Source organism: Emys orbicularis, chromosome 6, assembly GCF_028017835.1.
Source record: "Emys orbicularis isolate rEmyOrb1 chromosome 6, rEmyOrb1.hap1, whole genome shotgun sequence".
In the NCBI taxonomy this organism is placed as follows: Eukaryota; Metazoa; Chordata; order Testudines; family Emydidae; genus Emys; species Emys orbicularis.
The window spans coordinates 129177443-129192894 of record NC_088688.1 but is presented as its reverse complement, the minus strand read 5'-3'; the positions used below and the strand labels follow the sequence as shown (position 1 = coordinate 129192894).

Here is a 15452-nt window from a genome sequence, read left to right as displayed (position 1 = left end):
AATATTACCTACGAAAACAAAACAGGTCTTCCCCATTCGTTTTCTCCCCTATATCCAGAAGTTTTAACAAATGTGTGGCCTCTGATCTGATTCACACACGCTGTTCAGTGTGATCACTGATTGCAGTCTTTCAAAGTTACTGATATTATCTGTAGGATCTTGTCATTTGCTCAGGTTTATTGTGCTCATGGTCACTTTACTACTTTGATATTAGTCAGTTTTGCGTTAACTCTTCAAACTGAGGGCCAATACTTTTATCCGCCAACCAACCATCAGAAGACGCTGCTTCTGAACAGGTGAACAGCCTTTTTCTCCCTCTGTACCTCACAACACGGCCCGTCCTGTTTTGCAGATAATCAGTGCTCCCACTTCTATGATCTTTCTTCTCACCCGCAACCTGCTCTCCTGACGTGGCCCACCTCCTAAGGGACAGCCCACACACAAGTGGAAGCTGCTTGGTCCCTTCTCCGTTCTCTGTCCCTTGTTCCCAGGACCCCCTTGCCTGCCCTCAGGCTGCACGTGCAGGGGCATCCGGGCTCCGTGCACTGTGAGGCCAGCGAGTGGGAGTCAGCCCCCAAACTTCTCTGCAATGAGAAGCAGCCGGAGCCACAGCCACTGCTGCAGGAGGAATTAACTGAAGTAACAGCATGCAGACTGGGTGCTTCTGCACTCGCAGCCCCAGGGAGGGTGGGGGTAGGGCCTGGGAGCAAGAGCCAGAGATCAGAGTGGGGGACAAGCAGCTGCCCTGCAGAGAGGAGTAATGGCAGGGCTCCCGGCTCAGCGCAGCTGGGGGAGGAATGACCCCTGGCATCCCGGTGGCCAAGAGCCACCTCCCATCTGGCAAATTTACTCCCTGCTCTGGGCAAGCTCCACACAGCCCTGAGGAGGAGGAGCTGGAGTAGCTGTGGGACGACCAGGAAGGGGGAACATGCTCGGCCAGGCATTAATGGTGCTTCCGGCTGCTGTGCTGGTTGCCTGCAGTGCTGCTTGTCTGGGAGCAAGAACTCTGGGATACATCCAGAGGACTTCTGTGAACCAAATCAAGCTGGGGCCACATACACACAGGAAAGCAATAGAGCTCGGACCCTAGGTCCCAGCTTAACATGGGCTCAGAACCTCCAGCCTGCAGGGTCCTGGGACCCTAGGTCCAAGCCCTAGGTTAGCACAGTTGGTGTATGGACACAAGGCGCGTTAGGCTTGAGCCTGGTCTCAAGCCCGTGCTTGATGTACCCATAAGGACCTCAGTCTATTTAGCTTAGAGAAGAGAAGGTTAAATCGTAACTTGATCATGGGCTAGGAGTGCTGACACAGGAAGAAAACAGTTGATGGTTCAGGGCTCTATAATCTAGCAGCCAATGACATCATAACTTTAAATGTCTAGAAGAAGAAGAAGCTAACAAAGTTCAAATTGGAAATAAGGTACAATTTTTTAACACTGAGCGTGATTAAACACTGGAGTAACCAGCACAAAGGCTGAATATTGCTGTGTCAGTGTATCATGTTATGGCAATGGGATGTTGTTAAACTGCCACTTTTCAGATTAACCAAAAGAGATTTTTAATAATTATTGCAAAATGTTCAGGTAATTACCAGAAACCCAGCAATCCTGTGCAAACTCTACCTCTTAATCAGTTTTCTAGTTTTTATCTGATGCACATATCAGGAACCTAACAGGTTCAGGTCTCTCTGATTGCTACTATTGCTGGTTTTGTGTATACTCTGACCTCTCATGCAGACCGCATAATAGCAGGTAGATGAAATTTCATATCTCTAGAGTGTGGAATGAGTCAGTTTGCAACATATCCCTAAAATTTTCTGTCATTTTTCTAATTTTCATCCAGCCATTGAGACTTTATTGCTATTACTTAGCAATAAACTATCAATAATGCCAACAGGTTATAATGCCAGTAGAATCTCTGTTCAGAAGCTAAACTCCTGTGAAATGTGTAAAGAGCAACAGAGGTTGCAAAGTCTTTTTTTCACAGAAACAAAATCTCTCTTTGCAGTAGATTCAAGGTTTTCACATTGTATTCCTTCATTTTCACTGAATTCTATTGCATTTTGAGAATAATACAGAATCTTGGTTCTTCATTTAGTTTGGCTTTCCCTACACTAGTAGTAATCCTGTGCAGTTCATTTAATCGTACGCCACCCACTTCTTCAAATGCTGTCTGACTTTGTGGTAGTTTCTTTTGCGTTTCTTTATGTGCAACCTATTTTCTCCCCTTGTCAAACAGAGCTATTGATTATGCTAAGGACTTGTGAGAGACTTCATTCACACAAATATAACAAGCTTTCGTGCAGCGTACATGTTAATATTAATATACTTGTGAAAACTATGAGCCTTAAAAGTAAATGAATATATTAAAATTACTTTCTGTTATTCATCTTAAGACTCAAGAAAATCATACAGTCAAATAAATTCTATGCAGCTTCTGAATGCAAGGTTTAATAGACAGGAAATGAAATGTTTCAAGCAAGAAATAAGCTGCCGGATGTAGTTCAGGGAATTGTTCATTCAGATAAGGGCTAGGCTCTGCCTTCAGCGGGCAGAAGCACCCAGGAGCATGTTCAGCGAGCTCTGCTGCAGCTGGTGTCCCTGTTAGGCAGAACTCCTCCAGGGGGTTCCTGGGAATCACACACCAAAGCAGTAGGCTCTGCCACCGTTGGAGAGGGTACAATATATGTACCACGCTATGCATAGCCAACATTGGTCGCAGGTGTGAGTTGGGTACAACCCTGCCCTCTCCCCAACCCCATTCCAACAGCTTGTGGAGATGCTAGCTAGGAACAGGGCCGGTGCTGCTCAGCCCACCTTGTGGGTACTGAATGGGAGCACAACAGTAAATTGAACTCTTCCCTCTCCTTTGTGCAGAGACTAGTCCCAACCTGGCCCTAAGTCATTGATTTGTGGTTGTTACAGCACTAATCAAAGAACAGTTTCTCAGGGCCAGAACCCCTTGCTCTCATTGGTGAACAGTTACTCACTCCCGGCGTCCCACTACCATTACTGGGAATACTTATCATTACTGGCTCCTCATTGGAAGTGAAAGGTTCACAATCTGGCCTTCAGCTCCCAAAGAAAGATCAAAAGCGGTTTACTGTACAATAGCTGAACTCATCACAACTTCAAAGGATGCTACTTCTAAGCTTTATAGCACAAAGTTGAAGCAATTCCTATTAACAAATATGAGCCAAGCAAAATAATCTTCTGAAGGCAAAATGTGAAAAACTCCTTTTGCACTTATGGCTTTGAAAGTATACACAGAAGAACTTAGCGTATCCAAAAGAACGAGAGCCATTTTGCTTGTTTCATAGCAGAGCTCACACAAAAGCATGCCTGTAAATTAGCTGTGATGTGGAAAAGCATATTCAATTCTCAGAAGTTAACGAACACACAGCAGGGATACCTGGATTCAGATACATTCTAGGATACAGAAACTGTGAAGGTAGGGATATTTGCCATGCTTATTTTGTGAGTCACTACCTAGCCCGCTCTTCCAGATCACAGCTTATTCATAGAAATGATATTGTCTGAGCTCAGGGAATAAATCATAAGATTCAGATGTATTTTTTAGATGCCCTGATCTATTTCCAGTAGGAAAAATCTAACACTTTTCTATGGTAAGTAAACAGATACAACAACTTACGTACATTATTAATGTTGTATCTTTTTTCAGTACTGAGAATACCTTCCTTTGCATAGTTAATTATTTACTTCTGGCTTCTGATCATGACCTGTCCTTTTTTCATCCTACTTGATCACATCGTTGGTTTTCACTAATATCAATTACTTTATACTTCTTGAGAGCCTTGAACAAGAAGTCAATGGGGCAGATCCTCAACTGGTGTAAATCAGAACAGTTCCACTGACCTCATTTTTCACTTCTGGGGGAAGATTTATACCTTCCGTTCATCCTTTCCACTGCACAAGATTGAAACTCTGTCCTTGGTCCTGTCATGATCTTGGCCCACTCTTCCTATCAGACGCCATATTCACCTGCAGTCTCAAGTCTGTTCTAGCTTTGGAGAATTATGGGAAAGGGGCACAGGAAGAAGGAAGAGGTAGCTCTTTCATTTACGCTACCTCAGTTACCAAGAACTCTCCTCTTCCTTCCTCTGAGTCACTTCCTCCTTTTATATATTACTATAAGATTGTATTGATTGATTTAAGCTTATGATCCTCACTCTAAAGCATTTTCTTACTTCATATAAACAACACCATATAAAAATAAATAGCTTGTTATTGTGTAAGCCACAACATTTTAATGATAAAGCCAACTGCATTTCTGGTCGACCCATTTAAACATACCTGTGTGTCTGTGAAGAGGAAAACCATATCTTTGTCTTCTACTCCTGCCATCTTATACAGCTTCCTCAGATCGTCATGAAAACTGTCGTAATTATAACCACGGCTAAGTTCTATCTGAAAGCATTTGTACCCACATATATGAGAGGCAAGTCGAGTGAGAGACTGTTTGCCAGTACCTCCTACTCCAACAAGCAGGGCATTTCCTCTTTCCTGACGGATCATCCGAGCAATTCTATAGGAAAATCAAGCATAGAATGTAAGGTAGTAAAAATGACAGAATTTTCCAACTATGTACTTTTCTCATTATGGCATCACAGGAGCATCACACAGGCGTGATACCATAGCGAAAGTCCTATAATTCTGCAATCCAAACAATGGAAGCCTCTCTTGCACAATGCCAGGGGCCCAATGGAAAACAACATTCCCTGCTCTGCCCAGTGGCTTAGGCAGGGAACACATGCAGACGCACACAAGCCAAGCTCAGAGGGACATTTCAGACACTGACCTAGCTGCATTAATTCAGGATAAGTTCACCCCAACCAAAACTCAATCTCCTTCTGGGATCCCCACACTGCTGTCAAAACCCACCCAGTGTACCCTGGATCTCCCATCCCAGCCGGGCTATTGAACAGAGGGAATCTTTAACTCAAAATCGCTTTTGACATACTCTGATTTCAACAAGTTGGTTATTATGGATAATTTCCAAGAAAACACTAGTGGAGAATCCTATTTGTCTTTTTGCAGGAGGATCTTACAGGGCAGGCAGCTGGGAAAATACTCTTTTTTAAACTGCTCTGGAAGCATAAAGGGGACAGAAAATGGGCATAAATTATATTTACTCTCACTTCAAGTTGCTCTACACTGTAGAGGGGTGCAAGTGAATCACTGTAAATATGTGCCATATATCTATTAAATATTTATGAATTATATTAATACATAGATATATAATTGTGTACTTGGGTAGAGAAAATAAACAGCACAGGTCGAGTTTGGACTGAACAGGGACTTCAAGGTACATTCCATTGTCTTTAAGAACATGCCACTTAACCAAGTGTAATACTAATGGACCCCACTGTTGATTTCCATTTTCGACTGATTCTGGAAGGACTTCAGCTTTCTAGAAGCTTTATCTCATGAACATCAAACCTCCCTTTCAGATTGAATCCTTTACCAATTGTGCCACATCATTACAAATTAATTGTTGGCCAAATTTTCAAAGAAGCCTCTTCAATCTGGCCTCTATTTGTGCATGTTCACACTATGAGCACACACAATTTTTGTGTACTTTTAAAATGACAGAATTTATACATGCCAAAAGATGTGCACTTAATTTGGTTCGGTTTGAGTGCATAAGTGGTTTCTGTAAATTCTATATTTTGTGTGCACAAGTGACAAGTATACAGATTTGTTCCAGAAACACATATCATTGTAGTATCTGTCTAGCCACGGATTGCATCTGCCAAGTTCATACACACAAATGGAGACCATGTTTGTGATCAAAACTTCTGTGTCTGGGTGCCTTAAATTAGACTCCTAAATCTGTATGTAAAAATCTAGATGCCAATGGAGTTGCAGAGGCTGACAGTGCCTAGTGACTTCAATGTCCATGTTGATGACAAGTCTTCTGAAGCAGCATAGCAGGGGTGGCCAACCTGAGCCTGAGAAGGAGCCAGAATTTACCAATGTACATTGCCAAAGAGCCACAGTAATACGTCAGCAGCCTCCCATCAGCTCCTTCCGCTCCCAGCGCCTCCCGCTCACCGGCAGCCCCGCTGATCAGCACCTCCCCCTCCCTCCCTGCACCTCCTGATCAGCTGTTTCGTGGCGTGCAGGAAGATGGGGGGGGGAGAGGGCACAGCAAGGGCATGGCAGGCTCGGGGAGGGGGTGGGAAGGGGTGGAGTGGGGGCAGGGCCTGTGGCAGAGCCAGGGGTTGAGCAGTGAGCACCCCCCGGCACATTGGAAATTTGGTGCCTGTAGCTCCAGCCCCGGAGTCGGTGCCTATACAAGGAGCCGCATATTAACTTCTGAAGAGCCGCACGTGGCTCCAGAGCCACAGGTCGGCCACCCCTGTGGCATAGGATTTCCTGGGTATCATGATGATCAGAGGGCTAGGGCGGGTGGTTGTTCACTCCACTTATGCAGCTGGGCACACTCTTGATTCAGGGTTCAGCATGGGATTATACCATTTTAATGGATTGACAAATACCTCCTTCCATCTCAGCTTGACCACCAGTTTATATTTGAGGGCGGGATGAATTTAATATGTTTGCTTATTAGGGACTCCATGGTTAATTCTGTATGTATTTTAATGCATCCTTTCAGTGTATAAACCTGTGATTAGTCACACAATTTAAATGCTTCTCAAAATGACTTAAATTCACTTGTTTACACTGGTCTGATTATTACCTTAAAACAATGATACCGCCAAGGTATTAACTAAACAGTCCTGTACCTTGAAACATGCTCGATGGCATCCTGGAAGAACACCAGCTTTGTCTCCTTAGAGTTTGTTATATTGTAGTCATCCAGGTAGTCTTGTAAAACTGATATAATCTTCTCCGTATCAGTCAGATCCTCATATATTCGATCAGCTTTATCTGCGCCCATCTGAAAGGAAATTATTTGTGGAAAATAAGAGAAATGAGATCAAAATGAATGGACAGAAATTATAGTGCTTAAAATCTCCACAAATTATTAGTCAAGATTTTCAATACTTGGGTCCTAGAGGTAGGTTCCTAAATTCATAGTTAGGCATTTGAATGGCACCCTAAGTGCTGAATACCCAGCAGTTCCCATTGACTTCAACGTGTTCATTGGGGAAATTAAAAAAAAAAATTCCGGGATTAAATCCATTTTCATTTTAGTTTTGCACTCTGTTAAGAGCAGTCTCACTTCTCCACTTCTTTCATGCCTGTGGCTAAAGTTTGCAACTGACCTCTAACCACACTTTTAGCTGTATTTCAGACCTCATTTTTTCCCAAACCACCCCTAGCATTTAGTTCCAAGAATTCAGCTGTTGTGTTTTTCTCTCACTTACTAGCCTCTTTTACTCGGTTGTAACCTGCATTCCATATGAATCCTTCCCTACCCAGTAAACGTCATCATGAGATCTCAGCTGGGGCTAATTGCAAAAGATTTCCTCACAAGGCAGCAGTTACTGCTTGCAGAAGTGAGTCAAAGTAATGTAAAAGCTGTCCTTGTGTACAGAGAAAAAGAATGAAAATTGAACATGTAAACTCTGAGAGAAATAATTTCTCTCCACAGGTTCCTGAAACCTCTATCCTGGATATGTTTGCCAATATGCACACTTGTCCCTTAAACTGCCCCCAATTTGCTATCTGATCTATCTAGTTGAGTGCTTATGGTGCAACTTAAATCCTTTCCTAGTATAAACTTTGTTAAATGCCACTAGTTTTTTAAAAATATCCTTTAAAGATTTAGCTTGCCCTTGGCATGAGTCATAAATTGTACCACTGATGGCTTCCTTTCCTATCCATTCCCATCAGGATCCAAAGATCAAATATCTACCTGGAATCTACTTCTGCCCCTCGAATACCATATTGCTTCAAAATAATATTTGCTATCCCTTATCACCATTTCTTAGTGCATTCTGTAATGGAAAGCACCTGGTGAAATCACTTCCTCTTGTCCCCAGGTATCTTGGGGGGAAGCAACTTTATGAAGGAGAACCAGACTTATTTCAGCCAACTATTTTATAATTAGGATCACTTAAATTTTGCCAATCCTCAGTCTGAATGATTCTCTTTGGTCACTAGTAACAGAGGCTGTGAAAACATTAACAACTTCCTCCAGTGAAAGTACATTAGCTACAATATCTGACTTTTAGGCAGAAGGCTATTCACTTCTTCCTAATATAGGGGGACCAGTTCTAGGTCGATCTGTATGCAGCTTAGTCTTTTCACAATAGTACGCTAGTTCCCTGAAAGGTGGTTGAAATCCCATTTTTGCTAATGCAGACATTTTATCAAGATGCAGAAGGACTACTTCTCTTCTAAATATAACATAAAGGGCCACAGTCACTTTTGGTATAACAGGCACAACGCTATTCACTTCCCTGGAGATGTTCCTGCTTATTGCGTCAGTGAATCAAGCCCATTGAATTTAGGATTCGTTTATGCTGAAATTATAGTGTTTATATTTTGCCTCTACACTTTACAAACCCTGAAATTCCATTAAACAAACTAAGCAAACGGAAAGTAAACAGTATTCTATGAAAACTTAGGCTTATGATAGACTCACTTTAAGGAAGTCTCCAAAGATGATTGGTTTTCTTACAAAGTAATCTGGGTCAACTGGGACTGCAAAATGTTTGCCTACAAATTAAAATTCTAGATTAGATAGGTTTGTGTGACATATATTTACATGTCTAATGTAATATAAATGGAGTACGTTGATTTTCTTACTGGCCATTTCAGATAACATAGAATGAAAATACTGTTTATCTTCACTGTTGATGAGGCGGTCATGGAAGACTCTCTGACACTCATGGCAAAAGAGTCTGAAGATCTGCGTTTGGTCTCTGACTGCTCCAGGATCACATTGGAGAATGCCTGTGTGTACAGTACACAAATAACACTTTCACTAACATAACAAATTCTGATCATCACTTTCTAAACAATGTTGAAATAAACATTTTAAAAACACTGGAAAGATAATTTACGATTGTGAAGAGAATTTCCTGGATCAGTTGCAAAGGCCTTAGCGGCAGCTGAAGGTTCTGAGTGCCTCAACAGGATGAGATGCTAATTAGAAAGAAACATATTGAAGAAAAGGGGCGTATTACACTGAAAATTGAAGTACACATGAACAGCTGGAGAGAATGTTTACACAAGATGAGGTGGTTGTAGCAGGAAGGAAAGAAGGAGGTAATTAAATTGCAAGACGTCTCTATGTAAATACAGCAAAAGTACAAGAACAGGAATGAAGCAATCAAGCTCCTATTATTATGTATACAGAAACAGAGCTAAGAGCTGACTAGCTTTACAGAGATGGTGGCCAAAAAAATCACCACTGGGATGTTAATAAAGGATATGGCCTATATAGGAGAGATCAGCAGAGTAAAAGTGGAGGGCATATTGAATTTATTATTATTGTTATTAATTCTAACAATATTGTATGTATACACCATCCACCAACATCATCTATCTCACACAAAACACCATAAAACTATTTATAATGTTCTTATCATATTTATAAAAATATATACTGCACACAAGCACTGAGGTGAAACAGAAGCAGAGATTAAAATACTAGGAACATAAAATTGGTTTTATGGATCAGACATCTAATCAAGTATTTTGCCTCCAATATTGACAAGTGTCAGATGCTTCAGAGGAAGACTAAGACTTCCCCTCCAAAAAAATACACCAAGCCCATTGCGTAGTATCATACGTTGAAGGAAAAAATTCCTTCTCGACTCCAGCAATCAATCATTTTATGCCCTGAAGCATAAGATTTGATTATCGTATTAGGTTAGCTTAGATAACCTAATAAACAATAAAACTGTCCTGCCATAGCAGTCTACCTTAAGTGAAGAATTCCTACAACTATGAACTCCATAGGTTGTCCATATGCTGAATTAAGTATTACTAGTTTTATTATCCTTCAATTTCCTTAGGGACTTTAGATGTCCACTCATTCTTTTATTATGGGGCAGGTAATAAAGGAAGAACAACTCCTCTTTTATTATGTCTTTCATAATTGTGAAGAGTCTATTAAACTTCCTCTAACTTTTCTCATTTAGAATCTGAATAACCCTAGTCCTCACAATCTCTTGTGCAGTGCGTAAATCCAATCATACTTCTTACAGTCGTTGGTGCCTTTCTCTGAGCTGTTTCGCTTTCTTCTGTTTATCTTTAGAAACAGCACAATCAATTATGGGGGAAACAAAACACAGAAACACAACTACATGAAAAAGCAAAGGGAGGGCAGAAACAAATAGGGAAACTAGAACACCATTTATCCTCTCTAAGCAGCTACCAGAGGCACACACCATCATCCAAAGTCTGCACATGAAGGGGTAAATGTTTGAAGACTTGAGAAGTGCAAGTAGAGATGGGCATGTAAACAAGAAAGTGAACAAACAGGATGCGGTGGTGCACATAACGTGAGAAACGTGTTTAGGGACAAACAAAGCATGTGCATGCCTAAAGCCGGACGGAGCATGCTCAACTGAGGCAGGTTGGGGGCATGGCTCAGAAGACAAGCACGCGTCATTTAATTTTAAAGTTGTGCAGATGTCATTAGGCATATGCAGCTTAAGCCTGATAGCAAGAGGTATCATGAGGCTTATTGTCATTTCCGTGTAGACTGTCTGGTTAAAACACTGCCATGCAAAAGAGGTAGCAGCTGAGTTAGGAATCACATGCACAGCATTTGTGTTTGAGAGAGAGAGAGAAACGTAGTTTGGAAGGAAGAAGAGGAGAAGAAAGATAGCAGGCAGAGATACTAGCAAAACTACTGCACCTGTCTGCACTAAGCCAGAGGAAGCCAATGAAAGAGAGAGAGAGAGAGAGAGAGAGAGAGAGAGAGATGCTCATACCCTAAGAACAAGGTATGCAGACTACATGGCAGAGAACCAGGTGATCCAGAGGAACAGAATGAATACACACATGCTCCACCATCTCTGTAAGAAGACTGAAGAGGGGAGAAGAGCCAGATCCGGTGGTGCTATGTCCTGTTTGTAGTAATCAAAGTCAACCTGGCTCTGGAATACACAGCCACAAGGAAATTTCAGAAGACCATCAAAGACACTAGGGGTCTCGGACAGACAAGGTGGATGAGGTAACATATTTCATTGGACCAACTTCTGTTGGTGAAAGAGACACGCCTTTGAGTTATACAGAGCTCTTCCTCAGTCAGCCAGCCACTTCCACAAGCACTGACCAATGCCGAGGCACACTGCTCAATAGAACTAATCACTGTACTATGGTAGCCTTCCTGGGGGGAGACAGAACCGAGACTGAGTTCCCCAAACAGTCTCCTCTCTCAAAGGAAAATAAGGTAAAGTGGATGTCTGTGCCTTCATCACTGGAGTCAGGCGTCTTATGATGATCTCTCCTGTATCCAGCACCACCCTTCCCACTCTGTTTCCCGCCATACCATTGTAGCACCAACAGCAGGAGTTTTTATCTAATACACTGGACTTTCCATTGGCTGTTATGTATCTTAGGGCATGAGGAGGAACTACTCTAATTTACAATGACTCAGGGACCATTTCTCCCACTTTCACCAACAGCAGATGAGCATATTTTGCTTAGGGCTATTGGATGCAAAATATGCAGTCTGAACTTACACAGTTCATACATCAGAGGGGTAGCCGTGTTAGTCTGGATCTGTAAAAAGCAACAATGTCCATACACCCATTCAGCCACCTTCCTTAGAATCAATCAATTAGGCTTTGTGAGCAATTACACAACTCCTGACTAATTTCTCCTACCTTTTGAACAGGGCAAGGTTTGCCTCTTTCTGTATAATGTGGAAATTGGAGGAAATCATGATCTGCTCTTAGATATACTGCAAGCAGAAAAAATGGCTGAACAAAGAAATTATTCATTGCAAGTTATATCCTTTGCTCTAGTAAATAACAAATTTTAGATGATATAATACTGAAATAGAGAATGTGAACTGTTTAGAGAGTCCTCGCTGGACAGAAACACCACAGACACCTGAAAATACACTAGAGGAACTAGAAAAAATACCATGTCAAAACCAAACACGTTTTACCTTGCACACACTTTGACAAATCACGTAAATTAAATACATAATGGGATTTTGCAGGCGTTGGGAGAAGATCAATGCTCATTCTTTGATATATTTCAACAGCAGCATCCACTATGCTCGTTGCAGTCTGCTTTACTGCTGGAGAGAATTCAGCCAAAAAACCCTTTAAGATTGCCTATACCCAGAACAACAACACAAAAAATAAGAGACACTTTAGAACAAAACATAAGGGACGTTTTCATTTTCTTTGCAGTCATAAAATGCTGAAAAGTTTGGTTTTTATTCAAATGAGCTGTGATTCCAATCTAATAATTTCAAGGAATTTAATTTGAAAAGTTTATCATAAAGAAAAATGTAGCCAGAGCGGCACACACAAAAGAGGTAAAGATACTATATTAATTTGACCAAGACTTTAAACAATGGGTACCCTAGAGTTAGACTCCTAAATCCATGTTTAGATACCCCAATAAGTGGCTGGATTTTCCAAAGTGCAGAGCACCCAGCAGCCCTCAATCAAGTATTGTGGGCTTAGCTGGGGTGGGAAGGGGAGAAGCTAGAGTGCTTTGCACTATGGCTCTTCCGGGCTGCAGGGTAGCATACTGGGAGCCACACAAGGGTGCGGTAAATTGGAGCAGTCCCAGGGACAATGCTAATTTATGCTGATGTCCATGCCAAACCCAAGAACAGGCCAGAATTAGGGAGAAGCAAGGGCAGCTGAAAGCTACCTTTACCGCACTTGCAGAGTCCTCTTATGAGGCACAGCTTAGAAGCTTGCCCAAGGATCTCCTTGGCCAGAGGGTAGAGATGCAAACTAGGGTATTGAGTGATGGGTTAAAATGAGTGTGGAGGATAAAAAAGAAGTCCACTGGGGGAAAACTAAATCAACCACCCCAAACAAATGTGACTTTTAAGAAAATATTTTGGTGAATCAAAAAAAAAAAAAAAAACACCACAAAACCGTCAAGTACATGAAAAAACATATAAAGAACAACATCTGAGCTATCAAAATAAACAGAGTAGTGATACTTGTTTGTCAACAAGGTGTTGACTGAGTTACTGGAAACCAGTGACTACATAGAGACCCACTGTCCTTGGGCATTAAGGTGGCAGGATCAGACCCATAAAAAGGAAAACTCCTAGAAAAAATATTAAGTTATGAGAGTGTTCCCAGTAACCTAGAAGCAGAGCACTATAATAAATATCAATATTTATCCATCCTTATGTTTGTTTAATTATGCATGGCAGCTATTGAATAATGCACACATGTTAGACAATTTTTAGCCAATTCAAGTAATATGTTTACAGAAACTGAAGAGAAGAAGGAAATATTTAAGGTTATATTTAAATAAAGAAAAAGACACTGAACACAACTGAAATAAAAACACCTTAAAAGGTTAATGACTAATAATTTTAAATATATGCGTCTGCCTGGCTCTATGGGCTTGATCCAAAGTCCACTGAGGTCAGTGGAAAGACGCCTCTTGACTTCAAAGGGCTTTGGATCAAGCTCTTTGTGCATCTGGCCTCAGTCTACAAAAACAAATTTCAATTCACCTTAAGAATTTGCCAAAGTTCCAACGTGACACATATTCTTGTCTAACGATAGGACCACATTGCGGTATGACCGAATACACAGATGAATATATTTTCGATCCCTTAGGGCCAAGCAGAAGTTGCTACTGACCTGAAAAATTTGTTTAAGGCTGTGCTCCGAGGGTGTTGGAAGGCACAGCATGGCAAAGTGTCTTATGAAACGCGGAGTTACTGGATTGCGACCACCACCTGGGGGTGCACAAGCTGATGCAATCGTTACATCCTACAGAGGGGAAATTCAGGCACAATTTGCGTCAAACAGAATATTCAGTAATTTGTTTAATCATGCAGACACTGTTGCTTATACATTTAGTGCCCATATCTTTAGCAAGCTACTGGCAAAGCAAATGTGATTTCCCCCCCATCCCCACTTTTTTTTTAATACTGGTATTCAAAATAATTCATTTATGAAAGTCCTTCAAGCACAATAGCATGTCCCAGAATAGACATGGTCAGTGCTGACCAGCTCATTACTCCTCTTTCCCTACTCTCCCCAGTGCCCATATTTTGTCTCACACAGTCACACATAAGAGTGAAATTAACTAGAGTAGTTGAGTCCCCCATCCTATAGCGTTCTCACTGTGGGCTAAATTTTGATTGCCCCCAACTGACCACACAGTCGCAGGGCAGGGGAAAATAAGGAACCTCCCTTCCTATAGCATGGCCCATATGAGGCCCATGCAAAATTGCAGCTCCTGCACTCAGGAGAGCACGGGGTTGCTACTGTGTTGCTCTCTCCTGGGAGCGATGGACCGAAAAAGGGGTGGAGAAGGCTGGAGAGTAGGCAGAGCCATGGCTGGCAGCAAAGTGAGGGATGCTGTAGCCACTTAAAGGCTAGAGTAGACCATGCTCCCCACAGCATACCCAGGGAGCTCTGGGAGGCATTCTGTGGCAGGATATTTCCTGATGCTCCCTCAGGGTGTCACAGATCCACACTCAGTCAACTAGGGTTGTCAACTTCCTACTCGCACAAAACCAAACACCCTTGCCCCACCCCCTGTTCCGTCCCTCCTCCAAGGTCCTGCCCCTTCCCAAGGCCCCACCCCACACTCACTCAATCCCCCTCTCCCTCTGTCGCTCGCTCTCCCACCCTCACTCACTTGCTCATTTGCACCAGGCTGGCTCAGAGAGTTGGGCGGGGTGAGGGCTCCGGCCAGGGGTGTGGGAGGGGGCTCCGGGCTGAAGCAGTGGGTTGGGATGTGGGAGGGGGTGAGGGCTCCGGCTGGGGGTGCGGGCTCTGGGTTGAGGCGGGGATGAGGGGTTTGCAGTGCAGGAGTGGGCTCCAGGCTGGGAGTTGGAGCCGAGGGGTTTGGAGTCTGGGAGGGGGTTCCAGGCTGAGGCAGGGGGTTGGGATGTGGGACGGGATACGGGCTCTGGGCTGGGGATGTGGGTTCCAGGGTGGAGCCAGAAATGAGGGGTTCAGGGTGCAGGAGGGGGGCTCCGGGCTGGGGCAGGGGGTTGAGGGCTCTGGCTGCGGTGCAGGCTCTGGTGTGGGGCTGGGGATGATGGATTTGGAGTGCAGGAGCGGGCTCCGGGCTGGGACCGAGGGGTTTGGAAGGCGGGAAGGGGATCAGGGCTGGGGAAAGGGGTTGGGGCATGGGGGGGGTGAGGGCTCCAGCTGGAGGTGCGGGCTCTGGGGTGGGGTTGGGGATAAGGGGTTTGGGATGTGGGAGGGGGCTCCGGGCTGGGACCGAGGGGGTATCAGGGCTAGAGCAGGTGGATGGGGCGCGGGAGGGGGTCAGGGGTGCAGGCTCCTGGCAGTGCCTACCTCAGGCAGCTCCCGGAAGCAGCAGCATGTCCCCC

General features: G+C 43.2%; 1 protein-coding gene across 1 annotated transcript in view; it reads right to left on the bottom strand.

Annotated features, from left to right (window-relative positions):
* Window positions 1–15452, bottom strand: part of DNAH6 (dynein axonemal heavy chain 6) — a 180585-nt gene that overhangs the window by 84833 nt on the left and 80300 nt on the right. Inside the window, exons 40-45 of the mRNA XM_065405933.1 lie at window positions 13741–13872; window positions 12060–12231; window positions 8738–8884; window positions 8574–8647; window positions 6766–6920; window positions 4313–4544 (exon numbers count right to left, since the gene is read on the bottom strand). Of these exons, the coding sequence (XP_065262005.1) occupies window positions 4313–4544; window positions 6766–6920; window positions 8574–8647; window positions 8738–8884; window positions 12060–12231; window positions 13741–13872 (912 nt within the window). The remainder of the gene's footprint in view (window positions 1–4312; window positions 4545–6765; window positions 6921–8573; window positions 8648–8737; window positions 8885–12059; window positions 12232–13740; window positions 13873–15452) is intronic.